Source organism: Syngnathoides biaculeatus, chromosome 23 (genome assembly GCF_019802595.1).
Source record: "Syngnathoides biaculeatus isolate LvHL_M chromosome 23, ASM1980259v1, whole genome shotgun sequence".
NCBI lineage: Eukaryota > Metazoa > Chordata > Actinopteri > Syngnathiformes > Syngnathidae > Syngnathoides > Syngnathoides biaculeatus.
In genome coordinates this window covers 1,726,203-1,746,070 of record NC_084662.1, presented here as the reverse complement: position 1 = coordinate 1,746,070, position 19,868 = coordinate 1,726,203, and the positions used below count along the sequence as shown (strand labels likewise).

The following is a 19,868-nucleotide window of genomic DNA, read 5'->3' as shown; positions in this document are numbered from 1 at the left end:
ATTTCTCTGTCATAGCCCTTTCCAACCATGTGGAATTGTACAATTTTGTCTCTGGTGTCTTTGGACAACTCTTTGGTCTTGGCCATGTTACAAGATTGAGTCTTACTGATTGTATGCAGCTAACGACCTCACACAGGTGCATCTAATTCAGGATAATACATGGAGTGGAGCTGGACTTTTAAAGATTCTTCATTCCTCATCCTGAAACCCTGTGTACCGACCTCCACCTGTCTTCCGACCAACCCCGTAAGCTTGACGCCCTTGAGACTGTTGCTCTCTCTGACTGATATTTGGTGTACCAATCCCTGCTTGTCCTCTGACCTGCCTTCAGCCAATCACAGGGCACATAGAGACAAACAATTTAGAGTGTTCAATTAATGTGCCCGGTGAAAACCCACGCAGGCATGGGGAGAACATGCAAACTCCACACAGGCGTGGCCGGGATCGAACCCGGGTCCTCAGAACTGTGAGGCCAACACTTTACCAGTTGATCCTCTGTGCCGCCATCCCTGAAGTATACGTGTAACTTATTTTATATTGGACGTATTCATTCATTGGAAGACTGGGGTGGTGGGCCCCCTTTTTAAGAAGGGGGATCAGAGCATGTGTTCCAAATATAAGGGGATCACACTCCTCAGCCTCCTTGGTAAGGTCTATTCAGGGGTGTTGGTGAGGAGGGCCCGTCGGATAGTCGAATCTCAGATTCAGGAGGAGCAATGTGTTTTTCGTCCTGGCCGTGGAACAGTGGGCCACCTCAACATCCTTGGCAGGATTCTCAAGGGTGCATGAAAGTTTTCCACAGCCAGTCTGTATGTGTTTTGTGGACATGGAGAAGCCATTTAACTGTGCCACTCAGGGAGTTCTGTGGAGGGTTCTTCAGGGGTATGATGTACTGAACCCCCTGATATGGGCTGTTCTGTCCCTGTACAACTGTGCTCAGAGTCTGGTCCGCATTGCCGGCAATATGTCGGACACGTTTCCGGTGAGGGTTGGATTCCGCCGACGCTGCCCATTTTCACCAATTTTATTCATAACTTTTATGTAGAGAATTTCCAGGTGCAGCCGAGGCGTCTTGGTTGTCTGGATTTGGTGGCCTTAGCATTGCATCTCTGCTCTTTACAGATGATATGGTTCTGTTGACTTCATCAAGCCGTGATCTTCAACGCTCACTGGAACGCGCTGCAGCCGAGTGTGAAGCGACTGGGATGAGAGTCAGCTACTTCTAATCTGAGACCATGGTCCTCAATTGGAAAAGGATGGCATTCCCTCTCCGGGTTGGGGATTATATCCTGACCCAAGTGGAGGAGTTTAAGGATCTTAGGATCTTGTTCACAAGTGAGGGAAGAATGGAGTGGGAGATGAAAAGACAGATTGGTGCAGCATCTGCACTGATGCGGACTTTGTATCAGTCTGTTTTGGTAAAGAGGGAGTTAAGTCGAAAGGTGAAGAGCTCAATTTACCAGATGATCTAGGTTCCTACCCTCATCTATGGTCACAAGCCGTAGATTGTGACCGAAAGAACGAGATCCCGGATACAAGCAGAAGAAATGAGTTTCCTCCGCAGGGTGTACGGGCTCTCCCTTACAGATAGGGAGCGCAGATCGGTCATCTGGGAGGGGCTCATTGTCGAGCTGCTGGTCCTGCGCATTAAGAGGAGCCAGATGAGGTGGCTGGGGCATCTAATCCGGATGCCTTCCAGTAGCCTCCCTGGTGAGATGTTCTGGGCACGTCCCACCAGAAAGAGACCCTGGGGATGACCCAGGACACGCTGGAGAGACTATGTCTCTCGACTGGCCTGGGTACGCCTCAGGATCCCTCCAGAAGCCAGTCTACATAATGAAGTGGCTGGTTAAGGGAAGTCTGGGTATCCCTGCTGAAGCTACTGCCCCGCAACCCAACCTGGAAAAGCAGTAGAAGTAGTAGAAGATGAATGGATGATGGATGAATGGTATTCAATCATCACAAACACCATTTTGTAGTCTCACATCAAGATCAGATGTGAACAATACACATTGAGTCAAAGTGCAATGATAATCTGATAACTCATTGAAAAAAATTGTTGCCCTCTGAATCGAATTATGAGATACCAGAATATTCATGAACCTAGTTGCCACTATCCATACGCACCCACACAAAGCTGTACAGTAGTGATATACAGACAAACCTACAGCAACATAGTGGAGATTCTCAAGATGAACGAGATATTTGGTCTAATGTGCCTTTCTCTTGACTTTTCTTCCCAGCACTCTGTTGATGCTGTGAATGCTGGTGTGAATCCTGTTGGCGACACCTCTTATAACTCTAGCCACTGGGATCTGGGTAGTGCCTTCTTCTTTGCTGGAACAGTTATCACAACAATAGGTACTCTGCCATTTTCCAAAGTGTCTTTTCTTGACATGTATAACAAGGAATGTAGTAAAAATGTATCTTGACCTTATCTTCCCTATTTTTGTAGGGTATGGTAACATTGCTCCAAGCACTGAGGGAGGAAAGGTTTTCTGCATTCTATACGCAATATTTGGCATCCCACTTTTTGGATTCCTCTTAGCAGGGGTTGGTGACCAGCTAGGGACCATATTTGTTAAAAGTATTGCCAAAGTAGAGAAGATGTTCCGGGTGAGTCACTTGTATACTGTACATGGGATATAGAAAATCTCCACACCCCTGTTGAAATAATGTTTTCATGATATTTAGAAAAAAAATTAGACCCTTATCTAAGACATGTAATTTACTTTCCCTGTTGAAAAAAAATAAAATAAAATTAAAAAAAAAAATATATATATATATATATATATATATATATATATATATATTATATAGTAAAATTCCACTTGAGTTGTTCCAGTTATACCTTACATTTATCATGGAATAACTTTTGAAATAATTTCTCTTGTCATTTTAGGGTTAACTTATTCAAAGTTTTCACGTTACATGCTTTCTGGTCCTTTATTGCAGTGTTTTTCAACCTTTTTTGAGTCACGGCACATTTTTTACATTGGAAAAATTTTGTGGCACACCACTAACCAAAAATGTTACAAAATGACACTCTGTATAGTATATTTAATTGCAATATAATTTCTCAATTTATTTATACTCACTCAGTGTGAAACCTGGGCCTGTTTAGATGAACACAAAGCCGATATCCTGGCAGGAATAGAAGAAAGACTCACACGAAGCTCTTCTTCAACAGCTCTCAGTCTCTCTCTGTTTTTAGTTTTTATAGCAGTTAGGCTTGAAAAGCTCAGCTCACACAAATATGTTGTGGAAAATGGGAGCAATATCAGAACAGCTTTGTTGGCCAGAATGGGGAACTCCTTGGCAGGAGTCAACCAAAAACTGTCCAAAGGAAGATCAGCAAATCTTAGTTTTAAACCACGATCCTGTTTCAGTTCAGTTACTTCCTCCTGCTCTTGTAAAGTCATGTCGTTTCCAACAACTGATGCCGAGCTGTATGGGTCCCTAACCCAGTCAAAGCATTCAGTGGAGGCTGAAGAGAAATAAAATAACAACTTCTCCTCAAGACTTTTCAAATGTTTACCAATTACCTCAGACAGTACAGCAGTGTTCCTTTGCCGTTTGTCTGTGAGTGGGAACATCTCCAGGTTGGCACGTTGCACATGTTGTTGCCAGAGATGCACCTTTAAATGGAATCCATTTATTTTATCTGTGCTTGTAAGCAGGTTTTCATTTCGCCCCTGCATCCTTGTGTTCAGTTCATTAAGATGATGAAATATATCAGCCAGGTATGCCAGCTTTGCGCACCACTCATCACTTGCAAACAGATTTGAGTAATCAGACCTCTCATTTGTCAGAAACATTTTAAGTTCCTCTCGCAGCTCATACATACGGGTCAGCACCTTACCGCGCAACAACCATCGGACCTCCGTATGGAGCAATAAGGCTTTATGATCCGCTCCCATTTCCTCACACAGAGATGCAAATATACGGCTTTTCAGAGGTCGTGTCTTTACAAAGTTCACTATGCGCACCACATCGTCCAACACAGGAACCAGTTCTGCTGGTAAAGTCTTAGCAACGTCCTCCCTGGTCAAGATATTCCGATGTGACCCGAAAAATTTCCTCTCCAGTTGTTTTTTCTGGAAGTGCCTTGCAAAATAGGAAGTTTTCTCTAATGGCATCTCCATCCACAAAACGCACATTGGCCAAGAGGTGAGAATGTCCACTAATATCCGTAGACTCGTCAACTTGCAACCCAAATTTCCTACTGATGCGTATCTTTTCCAAAACATGGCTTTCGATGTCTGTATGCATGTCATCAATACGCCTGGCAATTGTGTTTTCAGAGAGCGGGACTTTAGCGATGTCTTTAACCGTATCAGGGCCGAGCATTTCGTTGAAAATGGCTTTACAGGCAGGTAGTATTAATGTCTCTGCCACAGTGTGCGGCTTTTTTGATTTAGCAACAAGTTCGGCGACTAGGTAATTAGCTTTCAGCGCTTTCTCATTTACGTTTGTGGTTTTTCTCATAAACGTTGCCTGTTTCTCTGTGTTTACACGCTGGCGAACAAAATAGTACATCGGCTTGTTTTGAAGCGACGGGTGTGTCGTTTAGAGATGGCATTTCAGCTTGCTTGGCACCATGGCGCTGTTGGATAGCTTCTCGCCACACACCAGCCATAACGGAATAGGTGTCGTCTCATCCCCGGTGAAAGTAAATCCAAACGAAAGATAGCTTTCACTATATTGCCTTGAGCTCACCGTCTTTGCTTTCTTTTTCCCACCACTCATACTAGGGCCTTCATCCGGGTCATAATCTTGTCCAGGGCCCAGTTCGGAGTTTGCACTTGTCCTTTTTAAAAACTTCTCCATGACTGTCACCACGGCCTCTCAGGTGCATCACTAATTCTCTTGGAGGAACGAGGCAATCAGCTACGTGTTGCGACACGGACAAACATTACATAACTCTGCCAGCCTTTACAGCACGGACACTGGACAATGACATAATATTTGCAGAAAATTATTAATAAATGTTAATTTAAAAAAAAAAGAGTGATATTGGATAATTTCTCACGGCACACCTGACGATCTCTCACGGCACACTATTTTCCCGCGGCACAGTGGTTGAAAATCACTGCTTTATTGTATAAAGTGACTGGGGGTTATCAGTGTGACAATGACAAAGCAGATGATGACAAAGAGGATAAAAGGAAAGGAAAATTACTTCCTTTGTTCAAATGTGAAAACAGTCATGTAGTACTGGCTATATTTGTCTTTCTTTCTGTATGCTAGTTAGACGGCTACTTTTGAGTCAGCAATAAATATGTAAATCAAGGATTACAGTGTAGGACTAAGCAAACTAAGATCTGGATTCTTGGGCAGTGGGGAAAATGTCATTGAAATGCTCACGCCCCAAGAAGTAATACTGGAGTATTTATTTGCATATTTTAATGTATTCACACAGATTGTGGTATATAAGAATAGCATGCTTATTAGTGGCTATTATCGAACAACTGTTCAGTAGCTAAGTGAAGGTAAAGCCAGAGACGAGTAATGTCACAATAACAGCTTCAAATCTTCTGTCACAAATGGTGAAAGTGTATGGAAAGCCCAATTTCTAATGCAAATGATCTTATCCCGACAAAAATATATGTTCAACTGTTCCATAAAATGCATATCCTGTTCCATGTTTATACCGAAAAATATAAGTGTTTATTAAATAAAGTCCGCGAACTTTGACCCAATTTCTCTTACTTGCAAAATGACTCATTTCGTGGGCAGACCTCTGACGTTACAAATTCTGGGATGGGCTGTTTTGAAACGACGATAAGCTGGGAATCTTTTGTATTCACACTGAAGAAAAACCCATTAGTTTCGATAATTTTTCAGTTATTGTAAGCTAAAACCAATCCGTAAGAATGATTTACTATTATTTTTTATTTTATTTTATTATTACTTATTTGTGAAAATATACCAACTTAGACTACATTATCAGCTTCTGTGTGTTTTAGTGCAACAATAAGAATTTTACACGCAAAGTAGTTGTTGGGGTTGTCGCGTACCAAATCATTAAATATACGGCGTTTGCATAATTTCAAAACAAGGCCGAAAACTTCGTATATACATTCAGGATATTGAAGCGTTTACTATTTATCGGTTTATGACTAAGAAAACCAAAGAAGAACTTCACAAACGCTTACCAGTCTGTATTTCAAACACGAGGCATATCCTCCATGATGGGTCTGACCGCTGTGTCGGCATCTTCATCGCCAGCGACTTCGTCTGCATTCGAACATGTCTGCTGTCTAACTGGCTCAAATTGATAACCTTTAATCCCTTCATAAAGCTCGTATTCTTCACCGTCTTTGTGGGACCCTTCAAAATAATGTTTATCCCTCGAATTATCGCCGTTCTTACAGAGTATTCCTACGGGATCCATGTTGTTGTCACAACTTCCTTCATCATGCCCCTGATCATCTTTCACCGCCACATTTCCCTCCTTTTCCGGCAGATACAGCAATGTGCGATCATTTGTTGCAAACAATCGAAAAATAAAAATGTTTCTTTCATAACGGATTTAAGATTCGTATTCTCCATAGAAATGTATAATATTAGCAAAAAGGTATATTGCAGTCCTTACATTCCCTTTAACTGATAAAATCAATACTTTGTTGAATTTAAATCATTTACTAGGTCTGGTATGTGTGTTTAACTTTCTCCTGTGCTTATCTGTGTGCTTGTGTGTGAACGTGCCTGTATTTGCCTGAACCACTTCTCCCGAACAGAATAAACACAACCAGATCAGCCAGACCAAAATCAGAATAGCATCCACCCTTCTCTTCATCCTGGCTGGCTGCATCCTGTTTGTGACCATGCCAGCTGTGATCTTCAAATACATCGAAGGTTGGACAGCTCTCGAGTCAACATATTTTGTCGTCATCACATTGACAACTGTTGGGATAGGAGACTATGTGGCAGGTAAACATTTTCTTCTGTCACTAAAAGAAACCCAAATTAATGGCTACACTTATATCTCTTAATTATTGTTGTAGTGTGGGCATCACAATGGACTAGAAGTTAGCATACCTGAAAGTTCTAAGTTCGAATATTGGCTCCGGCCTTCCTTAGTAAGGTTCTATAGGTACAGCATGTTCTCATCGTAGTGTGGGTCATACACCAGGTTGCTCGTACACCCCGAAAGCATTAGTATTTTTTTCATTGAATACTCTTAATTCAGTGGTTCCCAAAATCAACCTGGGCCCGGATCCCCAGTGAGTCGTTCAAAAAGCTCCCGGACCCTCAACCCTCAACCAATAATGTAGTCCTGGACACAGCTATGCCATTCTGGTATAAAGAAATACTCAATTTTAGTGGCTCACGTGCTCTCGCTTTTTATTTTTGCACAATAAATCAAAACGTGGTTCAACACTCGAAAGGGCAATTCTCACATCATCATTAGCTTCGAGACGATTTTGTTTTTTCGTCTTCACATCTAATAGAGTTGAAAACCCTGCCTCACACTTGTACATAGTAACGAAGGGAACATGGTATTCCATGGCTGATTTGGCGAGTTTTGGGAACAGTTCCAACTCCTCGCACCACAAGGTGCTGTTTGACTTGTTCTCAAATTGTTGATGGATGGCTTCTGAATGATGGAGTTCGATGAGTTCTTCCTTTCTGTCGTCGTCATTGTGCATCGTGTCAAGATTGAAGCCAAAGGAATCTTGATCCCATGATTCTTCTTCGCTGAAAACAATCATTTCAAAATTTTCCTGTGCTCTGGGTGTAAATAATTATTAATACATTTGGAATTTATTCAGTCTTTGATTGGTATCTTGTTGCAAATCTTTTCTAATCATATGAGTCATCAGAAATTTCTTAAAATCTAATGCAATTTATGTGTCAATGTTTTTAAACGCACTTGTACTACTTAAAAGATCACATTACTTCGATAAACTGCGTACTTTTAAAAAAAACCAGCTTGTTATTGTCATGCTCGTGGATTCCAGCCCGGGCTGGGCGTGGCCAGCTAATCAGAAGGCGCACACCTGCGCCTCATGACCACTGATTAGACCCAGTACATATAGGACCCGGGGGACGACAAATACTCCGGCTGATCGTTGTTCTTGGTGCCTCGTTCCCGCACTCCTGTTTGCCTGACTTCTGCGCTCCATGCACCGACCCACGCCTGTCCACTGACCACCCTCGTAAGCCTGCCGTACTATTACTTCAGATTGGTTGGACTGTCTGCCTGATCTCAGACCTTGGACCGAATAAAGGTTTCCTCCGTACTGTCTGCTGTCTCTGGAGTCGTGCATTTGGGTCCACCCTCGTGCCTCGTTCGTGACAGAACGATCTAGCCAGAACATGGACCCAGCCGACTCCGAAGCCATCCGCCATGCGCTACAAGTGCAGGGCAAACGCCTGGTCGAGCAAGAGGCTGCTCTTCAGGGTACTAATCAACGCATCCATGAGCTCTGCGCCCAGCTGGAACTGTGGCTAGCTTCTCAAGCTAGCGCGGCTGCTCCATTGCCTCCCCGTGCCGGCATCACTGCGCTCTCACGACCAGAGCGGTTCTCAGGCGACTCGGGGAACGTCAAGCCTTTCCTCGTTCGGTGCGATCTCCATTTTGAACTGCAAGAGGCCGCTTTTCCCACGGACCGCTCCCGTATCAACTTCGTCATCTCCCACATGACGGGGAGGGCGGAGGCGTGGGCCACTGCCGAATGGAGTCGTAACTCGGAGATCTGCCGTTCATGGACGAGGTTCGTCTGTGCGCTCACCCAGGTTTTCCAGTACGCGGCTCCGGAACGCCAGGCGGCGTCCTCGCTCATGACGATTCGTCAAGGACGTCGCTGCGTGTCCGACTACGCTATTGAGTTCCGAATCTGCGCCGCCGAGAGTCGATGGAACGAGGACACCCTGCACGACGCCTTTTTCCAGGGGCTTTCCCCCCAAATCCGGGGTCTCCTCATCGCTGTTGATCTTCCTCCCTCGCTGGACGCACTCATCACGTTGGCCCTCAAGGTTGACCAGCGACTAGTAATGGAGGATCAACTAGCCGTGATGACTGAGGGAGAGAGGGAGGGGTCCAGTCCGGTTGCCGCCCGGTCGTCCACTGCTGAACCCACTCAGGTGGAGGGTCACGACGGCCCAGTGGAGGAGCGTCTGCGCCGGCGACGAGAGGGGCATTGTTTTTACTGCGGGGGTTTGGGACACTTGATCGCCCGCTGCCCGACTCGACCAGAGCACTCTGACATCAGGATCTCTACTCCGGTGAGTGTGCGGTACACTGCGGCGGGGTCAGGGAGGTCCCTTCTTCACCTCACCTTGGGAACGGACTCCCGTTCATGCACCGTGACGGCTTTCATAGATTCCGGGTCGGACGCAAACCTGATAAATCCCCGCGTGGTCGAAGAGCTGGGGGCAGTAACCTTCCCCACGCAACGGCTTCGTCACGCCTTTGCCGCCAACGGCAAGTTCCTTTGTCGGGTTACACATCGCACTCAGACGCTACGTATGAGCTTTCCGGACACTCACTCGGAGCGTATTAGCTTCCATGTCTTCAACGCACGTAGTAGCGACATCATCCTGGGCAGCCCGTGGCTCAAAGAACATAACCTGCACATAGATTGGACCACGGGTCAGATCAAGACTTGGGGAGAGGACTGTCTCAGTCGCTGTTTCGCTGTCCAGGAAGACAAGGGTATTCAAGTCGCGGCGGTTCGGTTAACAGAACCGAGTACCACCCCGGAGCTGACCGCGGTGCCCTCCTGCTACCATGACCTACGGGACGTCTTCTCTGAATCTAAGGCAAAATCTCTGCCGCCACATCGGTCATACGACTGCGCGATTGAACTCCTGCCAGGCACCTCTCCTCCCAGAGGGAAACTGTTCTCGCTAACAGGACCAGAGCATCAAGCCATGAGGGACTACATCGAGGACTCGCTGGCAGCCGGACTCATTCGCCCCTCATCCTCACCAGCCGGTGCGGGGTTTTTTTTTGACAAGAGGAAGTACTCCACGCTGCGACCCTGCGTCGACTACCGAGGATTGAACGACATCACAGTCAAGAACAGGTACCCTTTGCCGTTGATCGCTACAGCATTCGAACTCCTTCAGGGAGCCCGGATCTTCACCAAGCTCGACTTGCGCAGCGCTTACCATCTGGTGCGGATTCAGGAAGGGGATGAGTGGAAGACGGCGTTCAACACCCCCACTGGGCACTATGAGTATCTTGTGATGCCTTTTGGACTGACAAACACCCCGGCCGTCTTTCAAAACTTCATTAACGACGTGCTTCGGGAGTTTCTGAATAGATCTGTCTTTGTTTACCTGGATGACATTCTCATCTTTTCAGCGGACCTAACCTCTCACATTCAACAAGTCAGAGAGGTGCTCCGGCGTCTGCAGTAGCACCAATTGTACGTGAATATGGATAAGTGTGAGTTCCATCGGGCATCCGTGTCCTTCCTGGGCTTTGTCCTGGCTGAGGGAGAGATACGGATGAACCCCGGGAATGTCGACGCGGTGCTGCGGTGGCCTACCCCCACCAACAGGAGGGACGTACAGAGGTTTTTGGGATTTGCCAATTTCTATAGGAAATTCATAAGGAACTTCAGTTCCGTGGCCGCTCCTCTCCATTCGCTCACCTCGCCACACACCAACTTCGCGTGGTCCGGGACCTGCCAGGAGGCCTTCAGCAGGCTAAAGGCCAGTTTCACTACTGCGCCCGTTCTCATTGTTCTGGACCCAGATAACCAGTTTGTGGTGGAGGTGGATGCGTCTAATTCAGGAATCAGAGCAGTCTTGTCACAGAGGAGTCCCAGCGATGGAAGGATCCACCCGTGCGCGTTCCTGTCTAGGAAGCTTACCCCGGCAGAGAGGAACTACGACGTGGGAGATCGGGAACTGCTGGCGGTCAAGAGCGCGTTGGAGGAGTGGCGGCACTGCCTGGAGGGCTCGCAAGTACCGTTCGTTGTCTTCACGGACCATAAGAACCTTGAATACCTGAAGTCTGCGAAGAGGTTGAACGCCCGTCAGGCCAGGTGGGTCCTGTTTTTCACCCGCTTCCGCTTTACGGTGTCCTTCCGCCCAGGCTCCAAGAACGGCAAGCCGGATGCACTCTTGCGGATCCACGAGGGGAGCGTACGGAATCAGAGGCCGCTACTATTCTGCCAGAGGCGTGCTTCGTGTCCGGCTTCACCTGGGTGGTCGAGTCACGGGTGAAGGAGGCCCTGGGAGAGACACCGCCGCCCGCGGATTGTCCGCCGGGCCGCCTTTTCGTCATCCCATCTCTGCGGGGAGATGTCGTCGCTTGGGCCCATACCAACAAGACGGTCTGTCACCCGGGTATGGCAAAGACACGTTCAGTGGTGGAACAAAGGTTCTGGTGGCCCAACCTCAACAAGGACATAAGGGAGTTTGTCAACGCCTGCCCGGTATGTGCGGCCAATAAGACTTCCCGCCAACGGCCCTTTGGTGAGTTACGACCCCTGTCCACTCCCTTTCGTCCGTGGTCACACATCGCGCTGGACTTCGTCATCGGCATGCCGCCCTCCCAAGGGAACACAGTGGTCCTGTCTGTAGTGGACCGTTTCTCCAAGATGGTCCATTTCGTGCCGCTTCCAAAGATCCCGTCGGCCAAGCAGACAGCCCAGCTGGTGTTAGACGAGGTCGTCCATTACCACGGACTACCCCGGGACATCGTTTCGGACAGGGGCCCGCAATTCAGTGCTCGCTTCTGGAAAGAGTTCTGCAAACTCATCGGCGCGTCAGCTAGTCTGACATCGGGTCAGCACCCGGAGTCGAATGGCCAGACTGAGAGGTTAAATCAGGAACTGGAGACCGGTCTTCGATGCCTGGCCTCAATGGACCAGAGCACGTGGAGCCAGCACATCAAGTGGGTGGAGTATGCCCACAATTCTCTACCCTCCGCCTCAACAGGTATGGCTCCACTCCATGTCGTGCACGGTTATCCTCCGTCCCTGTTTCCTCCACTGGCCACAGACTCCGGGGTCCCGTCGGCCCTGGCCGTGGTGCTACACTGCAAACGGACCTGGGAAGCAATGCGGAGGACATTGCTGCGCATGAGCAGCGCCTACAAGGCCGCAGCGGATCGCAAGAGGAGGCCAGCGCCAGAGTTCAGAGTGGGACAGCGAATGTGGCTCTCCACCAAAGATCTCCCGCTGCGGACGGAATCCCGCAAACTGGCTCCCAGGTTCGTTGGCCCGTTTCCGATTTCCAAGGTTATTAACCCGGTCGCCGTCTCGCTGAAACTGCCCAGGTCGATGAGGGTGCACCCTACGTTCCACGTCAGCAGACTTCGCCCGAATCGCACGTCGTCGCTGGGTCCTCCGCCCAGTTCCCCCCCCGCATGGTCGACGGTGGGTTGGTGTATACTGTGCGCCGGTTGCTGTCTTCCCGCCGCAGAGGAAGGGGGGTCCAGTACCTGGTGGACTGGGAGGGATATGGCCCAGAGGAGCTTCGTCGTGGACCGCTCCCTCATCAGGGACTTTCACGCGGCTCACCCTGATGCTCCTGGGCCGTCCAGAGCCGGCCGTTGAGGGGGGGGGGGGTAATGTCATGCTCCTGGATTCCAGCCCGGGCTGGGCGTGGCCAGCTAATCAGAAGGCACACACCTGCGCCTCATGACCACTGATTAGACCCAGTACATATAGGACCCGGGGGACGACAAATACTCCGCTAGATCGTTGTTCTTGATGCCTCGTTCCCGCACTCCTGTTTGCCTGACTTCTGCCCTCCGTGCACCGACCCACGCCTGTCCACTGACCACCCTAGTAAGCCTGCCGTACTATTACTTCAGATTGGTTGGACTGTCTCCCTGATCTCAGACCTTGGACCGAATAAAGGTTTCCTCCGTACTGTCTGCTGTCTCTGGAGTCGTGCATTTGGGTCCACCCTCGTGCCTCGTTCGTGACAGTTATGTTTTAGAAACCCCAAATTTTCCACAAATGGACAACTAGATACCACATTTATATCACAGTTCAGAGGTCTTGGGTACAAATCTTCTTGTGTACTCCAGTTTCCTCCCACATTCCGAAAATATGAATAGTGGGTTAATTGAAGACTCAAAATTGTCTGTAGGTGTGAATGTAAGCGTAAATAGTTTTTTGTCTAATCATACGCTGTTATTGGCCGGTGACCATTTCAGGATGTACGCCACCTCTCTCCCAAAATCGATAAGAAAGGTACCAGCAACCCTGTGAGCTTAGTGTTGATAAGCAGTAAAGAAAATGGATAGATGGATGAATGAATATTAGAGCAATCAATTCATTTTTAAGAAGGACATGATTATTTCATGTCCTCATGGGCATATGTTTGGAGTGCAATACATTTATAGTTACTGCAATTTAGTAATTTAGTAATCTAATACTGTGGAAAATTATTTTCACCTTAACAGAGACCAAAACAACATAAATTATGTAACTTACAGTCCTCAATAAAAGAGCTTCTGTTTTGTCATTTTCCATAAAAATATGGACTTTAATTGTCAAGGTTAGCCATCATTCTTATTTGAGCTTCATTTCTTTAGTGTTGCGAATGAGACCCGCTTTAGTCTAGGTCTTACCTGCCTTTCACGCAAAGTCAGTCTGGGATGGGCTCCAGTTACAAGTGAACCTAATGAGGACAGGTAGTTTTGGAAATGGAAGGATAAGACACTTTAATTCATGTGTTGCATTTTTCCTCTTAGGCGGAAATCGGAGGATTGTGTACCGCAAGTGGTACAGACCGTTGGTTTGGTTCTGGATCCTTGGTGGTCTGGCCTATTTTGCTGCAGTGCTAAACATGATTGGAGACTGGTTGAGGGTGCTATCCAAAAAGACCAAAGAAGAGGTACTCACTCACATCTGTTACATCATTCAATGCCATTTTGAATCGGTTTAGAACAAATAATTTTGCAAATCTGGGATGTAAAGGGATATATTTCATCTAAATTTGATTTCTTTTTTCTCCTCTGTAGCAGTAGGAGAGTGGTTATCCCAATCTTGAGGGGTTAGCACCAGTAGGAGGAGGCAAGGAGTGAAGTGTGAAATGGTTGGTGGCTGAGGGCATGGACCCCCGTGGTTTCTGTTACAGAAACTTGCACTAGGGACTTTCCTGACAGGGAAGGAGCCTGAGCCAGTATGGGAAGCTGAGAGGTTCTAACTAGATACAGTTGGGTTCACATCAGTGTACACCTTGGGCTCCAGAAGAAGTCCTTTTGAGAGGGCTGGGAGGGTTTGGTCATCCCTAGTGAGAGGTAAGTAGGTATGAGCATACTAAGTGCCTCCCGAATTGATGCCTGGATATTAGAGTTTATCCAAGAAGAAGGACAAGAAGGTACCGTTCCTCCAAATTGGGGATTACAGTACTTTGTTCTTTAGAGCTCATGAACAATGACAGTGGGATGTGGTTGGGAGGAATACCCCCTAACCCTGCCCCGACACCTGTGATTCATACCCCCACTTCCAGCCCGCCAGACACCCTCCCATGTCACCCCACCCCACACTACTTCATTGATCTAACATTTTGCTTCGTTAGATAACAAACAACATGTACAAGCATAAGGATGTCTATATATGCACTTGGCACCCCAGGTTGATTAACAACTTTGTGGTCATGTCAACACCTACTTTCAGCAGAGTCTTGACCAACTCCCTGTGATCACCATCCTGTGTCAAGGTATCCAAACAGAGTTGATGCTGGACCATACTTTGCACGTATCGTAGCTGTAATCCTTCAACCCGGTGGTAGACACTGGTGGTTAAGGATGCAGTCAAACTGTAAAAGTAGGCTTGGCTGGCCTTTTTAGCCTGTGAGCCTGCGGAGGCAGCAGGCAGCTGATGTGTACAGCAAACCAAATGGAATGTATCTTTTGGAAAAACCTGCGTGTTCAGGCGGGAAGAGTTTGGTGATGTCATTGAGTACAACTTCAGGACCGACTCATCAGTAATTATGATCCACATTTGGGCAACTGAAGTGGAGGAAGCAGTGCACCAACAGCACTTTTTATAGTGGGCATGCAAGATGATGACCTCAACTAAGGACTTTGTTGATCACTAAAGAAAATACCTTCTAAGTTATACCTACATGCCTTCTAAGATGCATGGCCATCAGCAACATGGCCTTCGAATTGGAAGAACAGGGTCTTGGTTCCCATTTTTAAGCTGTTGGACCAGATGGCAGGTGTGTGTGTGTGTGTGTGTGTGTGTGTGTGCGTGTGCATGTGTGTGTGTGTGTGTGTGTGCTACAGCAGTATCAATATCCTCAGCCACCCTGTTAAGAGCAATTCAGAGGTTCTTGAGAGGAAGTTCAATCAGGAAATCAAATCACACATCCAGGAGGAGCAGTATGGTTTTTGTCCCAGCCATGGAACTGTAGACTAGGTGTACACCTACAGCAGTGTTATGGAAAATGCATGGACGTTCACCCAACAAGTCTAGATCTCAATTTACATGTCATTCCACATTTCCACCCAAACAAGTAACAAGTTGTGGCTAATAACTGCATACAGTCTGGACTTTCCCCCTGAATATGGCTAGAAGCTCGGCCATCCAGGAGGATCTTAGAATTGAGCTGCTTAGTCCCCTAGGTGTTCCAGTCATATTCTACTAGGAATAGTCCCCCTGAGAAGACCAAGGAAGAGTTGGAGATATTATGAGCCTGATTCAACTGCAACGTTATGCCAATTTTTTTTTTGTTGTTGTTTTGAGTTTGTTGTGACATTCTGCTAGGCTAATTATTATTATATATTACACATTACTCATGCACTCACTCTCGTGGTCTGATCACCCTGCACCATTTGCACATCTTTGTTGACCAATACTGGCCTTTCATGCCCGAGTAGTATCTGCACTGCTTGCACAATCCACTAAGGAGTATCTCCAACATTTGCACAATCAACATTGAGCCAGATTGGCACATATTTAGTTATTTTTTAGATTTATTTATTTGTTATTTTATTACTATAATTACAACTTTTGTCAAATTGTCAAAAACATTTTAAACTTTTATTGGTTAGTGGGTGTTCTCGTAATATCTTTATGTCTCAAATGTATTCTTTGTCAACCGAGTGACTGTCATCATACTAGCGTGGCTCCTTACTTGGAAAAATAAAGAGGATTCTGATTATTATGCATATTGATCATACCCGGATCTCAAGACACCGAGGTTTGGTTATTCTATCCACTGCAAGGGCTATCAGACACAGCATTGTAATTAACGAACACAGTCAGCGACCTTCAGAATGCAATGCCGAGCAATGTGTCAGAATATAGGGAGGAGGAGTATTTCGACATACAGGAGCACACAATTGAATTTGGCATCGTCCAACTGTACACGTTTGAGCCAATCAAATCGAAACCTGACAGTGACAACAAGGAGTTGTGCAGCAAAAATAGAACCATTCCCACTGGGTCCATGAGACAATGTCAAAAGGACGTGTTTTTATATAATTATGTCTATACATACTATACATTTTAGGTATGACTATGCTGTATGTGATTGTCTGTTTCAGTGACACAACAAAGGTTTTACATTGTATGCAGTATTCCGATATACTGTGTGCCTCTTGGTCGAGTATCTTTATAAAATACCGCAAAGAAAGACTTTTCCATGTCTCTTGGCTTGTCACATTGGCAAATTTCAGAGCAACTGGATTGCATATCTGCTTCAAAGTTCTGAGCACCGGTGTACAAATCCTGGCCTTGTTGTGTGGTGTTTGCATGTTGTCCGCTGTGTGGGGTTTTTCGGGCACTCCGGTTACCTTGCACATCCAACAAATACATGTGGTAGGTTGATTAAAGACTTTAGACTGCCCACAGGTGTGAATGTGAGTGTGAATGTTTTTTTGTTTGTGTGTGCCCTGCCTTTTGGCAGGCAACCAGTTCGGGTGTACCGCACCTCCTGTCCGAAGATAGCTGGGATGAACTACAACACTCCCACAACCCTTGTTGCCTAACCAGCTCAGATATTGGATGGATCATCCCACGGAATGTGTTGCACACACTGAATTTTTTTTCGTCACAACCAGGGATGATGTAAACTGTGTGCCATTGGTTAGTATTGCCTTTTCAAATTTTAACTGTCACAAATACTGAATTCAAAAATTTTAACACAGCACAATTTTGCCAACTGACTGTGATTATTCAGAGCCTTCAAACTCTATTAGTAACTTTATTGGAGAATTATGAAGACTCTTAGAGTCCCTCACAGATGCAGTCAAGTGGTAGAGGTTGCACTGCCATATTGTGAGTGAATCTCGTTGAATAAAGTTGAGGCTATCTCATTAGACTACCACGTTATTTCATCAAGTGTAATATGTGTATGAAGCTTGTAACCAATACAGAAACTCCATCCACAGGCAAAACCACAACCAGTGAGTCTCAGTCCACTCATTCCTGCAATTGAAATAAAATAGAGAATTTTTTCTGAATTCCAAGTAATGCTGATCTCAGCCCTCAAGGAAGAGACATTGAAGGGTCTGTAAACTTGAAGGGATTGAGTTGACAAAAAGTCCTTTAAAAGCTTGAATACAGTGTAGTGAATTTGAATGTAGGAGTTTAAGCATTGTGAATTTTGCAGCTTGGATTAATATGATTTGTCACTTCTTATATATAGTACTTATTATATACAAATAAATAACAGAGGCACCAATTCAAAAAATATTGGGCAATTAATATAATATCACCACTTTTGAATACATCTGTGTCACATTATGTCATTTTAAGTAAATTTGTAAATGACAAATGTAAAAAAAAAATACAAACAGTTCCTATTTTGTCTCTTTTGAATATTAAAATAAAATAAAATTTGAAATAATGTGTGGCAATGTTTTCATTAAATGTATCTGTGAGTTCTTTGTTTGTTTGATCACTTTACATTTATTTTTGTTATATTGTGATATAAAATCAGGATCATTTAGGTCATGATTACCATTTAATCTCTCGTTATAAAACATTGCATACATCTTTAATGTAAGCAGACCTGGATTGTCATGGCAATAAAGATGCTTCCTTAAAATCCAAGTCAGCATAACATCAAAATATTTTTTTTCACCTATTTATCAAGCTAAAAGTCATCACGTTAAAGCACATTATGCTGTTTGTGGTTTGAGTTGAATCCCAATACTCATTCCCATTCGGTTATCACAGTTTTCAGGGTTTGAGTTACTGTATCTAGTTTCTCATGGATACACCTTTTGGTTCTTTTTACGTGATGTAAAGTGCAATAATGTAATTTGTGTGCTTTGCTAAGGTTGGGGAAATCAAGGCCCACGCAGCAGAGTGGAAAGCAAATGTGCGAGCGGAGCTGAGAGAGACAAGGCGGCGTATGAGTGTTGAGGTCAGTGACAAACTGCAGCGAGCTGCCACTATCCGCAGCATGGAAAGACGACAGCTCGGCCTGGATCAGCGTGCAGTCTCCATGGATATGCTTTCTCCAGAATGCCGAGCAATCTTCAACAGTCTGGACACCAGCAGCTACAAAACCTCCTCCCAGGAGAGTATTGACACTAAGTTGAACAATATTCAACTAAGGAGTGCTGAGCGGTGCGGCCGTCAGTCCAATCACCAAACCACATCCGAGGACAACATTTTTAATCGCCTTGGTTCTGTCACCAAACTGGCAAAACGCAACAGGAATCGGGACTTGAAGACAAACGCCACAGAAGAAGCTCGCCGTCCTAATAGTGAAGCCTATGGTTGGCTCACAGCCACTTTTGATTGTAGCACACCTGTTGTGGATGAAGTGAAGAGGAAGGATGAGGAAGACGACAAGACTGAAGACAAAGAGTGCAATACCAGCTTCTCTGAATTTCCTTTGTTTGTGGAAGCTTACAAGTCACATAATGGGCTTAATCTTGAGCAAACCAAAGAGAACAAGAAAAATGAAACACTTGAAATGAAAGAGCTGCATTTTGAGATGGGCACATAGCCGTCTGTATGTCAAAGCAATGTTTTACGATGCCACCATTTGTGCCTTAGGTTTTCTCTTTCACCAGTATGTGCTTATGCAGGGTTAATGCCTGCCTCTTTGTGCTACAGTGTATGAGGGTTCCTATATTTTTACTGACCGCAAGGTGTTACTGGTCCTTACCTCTTATTAAAAACACTTTTGTTAATGTAGCATTAAATGATGGTCATAGTTTACTCTACACCACAGTTTTTTCCCCAAAAAAATAGTTTCCCAGGCTGCTACACAGCTTTGAAATAATATTTTATTCATAAAAGATAGTTCAAATATGTGTCCCACCACAATGTCTTTAAAAGTTAGGGCCTTGGATAAACTTTACAACAATTGAATTGGCAGGGTTACAAGTAAATTGTGTTCTTTTAACAATTACTAATCAGCAGGTGTGATAAAATGCCTCTCATTAAATATATAAAAGTGTTTTATTTTATCTGAAATTGAGTGATAATCTGATATTTTCAGACATCTGTGCCATTTCATGATTTTTCATTTAAATGGTTCTAAAAATGTTCGGTAGCAGAAATCAGATCTACTTGCAATTGTTACGCAACGCAGAGGGTCCAAATAACAATAAAAAATCAAATATTGCAATTTTAATGCACTTATTTTTTTCTAAACCAGCTCATAAAAATATAGAAATCCTCATACAGTTCTGTTAACATGCAGTATTTTGAGTGCTGTAGGGATACGATATACACATTATATTGGCATCATCATGATCCAGTGTGATAATGCAAAATACTTTCATAGGTTGTGCAATTCTATGCCAAATGATGGGCAACAAGGTAAAAAACTGGGTAGCTCCAACAAGTGCTAACATATAACAACTTTGGTCATACTTTTGTACCTTCATCCAATTCTTTATGAGATAATATACAAACTGATTACATGTACTGTAGGTGTATAAGGTATGTAAACATAATGGATGTTTGTAAATG

The 19,868-nt window shown here is 45.2% G+C and overlaps 1 protein-coding gene across 2 annotated transcripts in view; it reads left to right on the top strand.

Moving 5' to 3' along the window:
* kcnk10a (potassium channel, subfamily K, member 10a) overlaps nucleotides 1-19,868 on the top strand; it is a 46,569-nt gene extending 26,701 nt beyond the window's left edge. For both annotated transcript variants that reach the window (XM_061812246.1, XM_061812245.1), the window contains exons 3-7: nucleotides 2,244-2,361; nucleotides 2,456-2,616; nucleotides 6,744-6,936; nucleotides 13,673-13,815; nucleotides 18,217-19,868. In XM_061812246.1, the coding sequence (XP_061668230.1) occupies nucleotides 2,244-2,361; nucleotides 2,456-2,616; nucleotides 6,744-6,936; nucleotides 13,673-13,815; nucleotides 18,217-18,894 (1,293 nt within the window). In that variant the 3' untranslated portion in view covers nucleotides 18,895-19,868. The remainder of the gene's footprint in view (nucleotides 1-2,243; nucleotides 2,362-2,455; nucleotides 2,617-6,743; nucleotides 6,937-13,672; nucleotides 13,816-18,216) is intronic.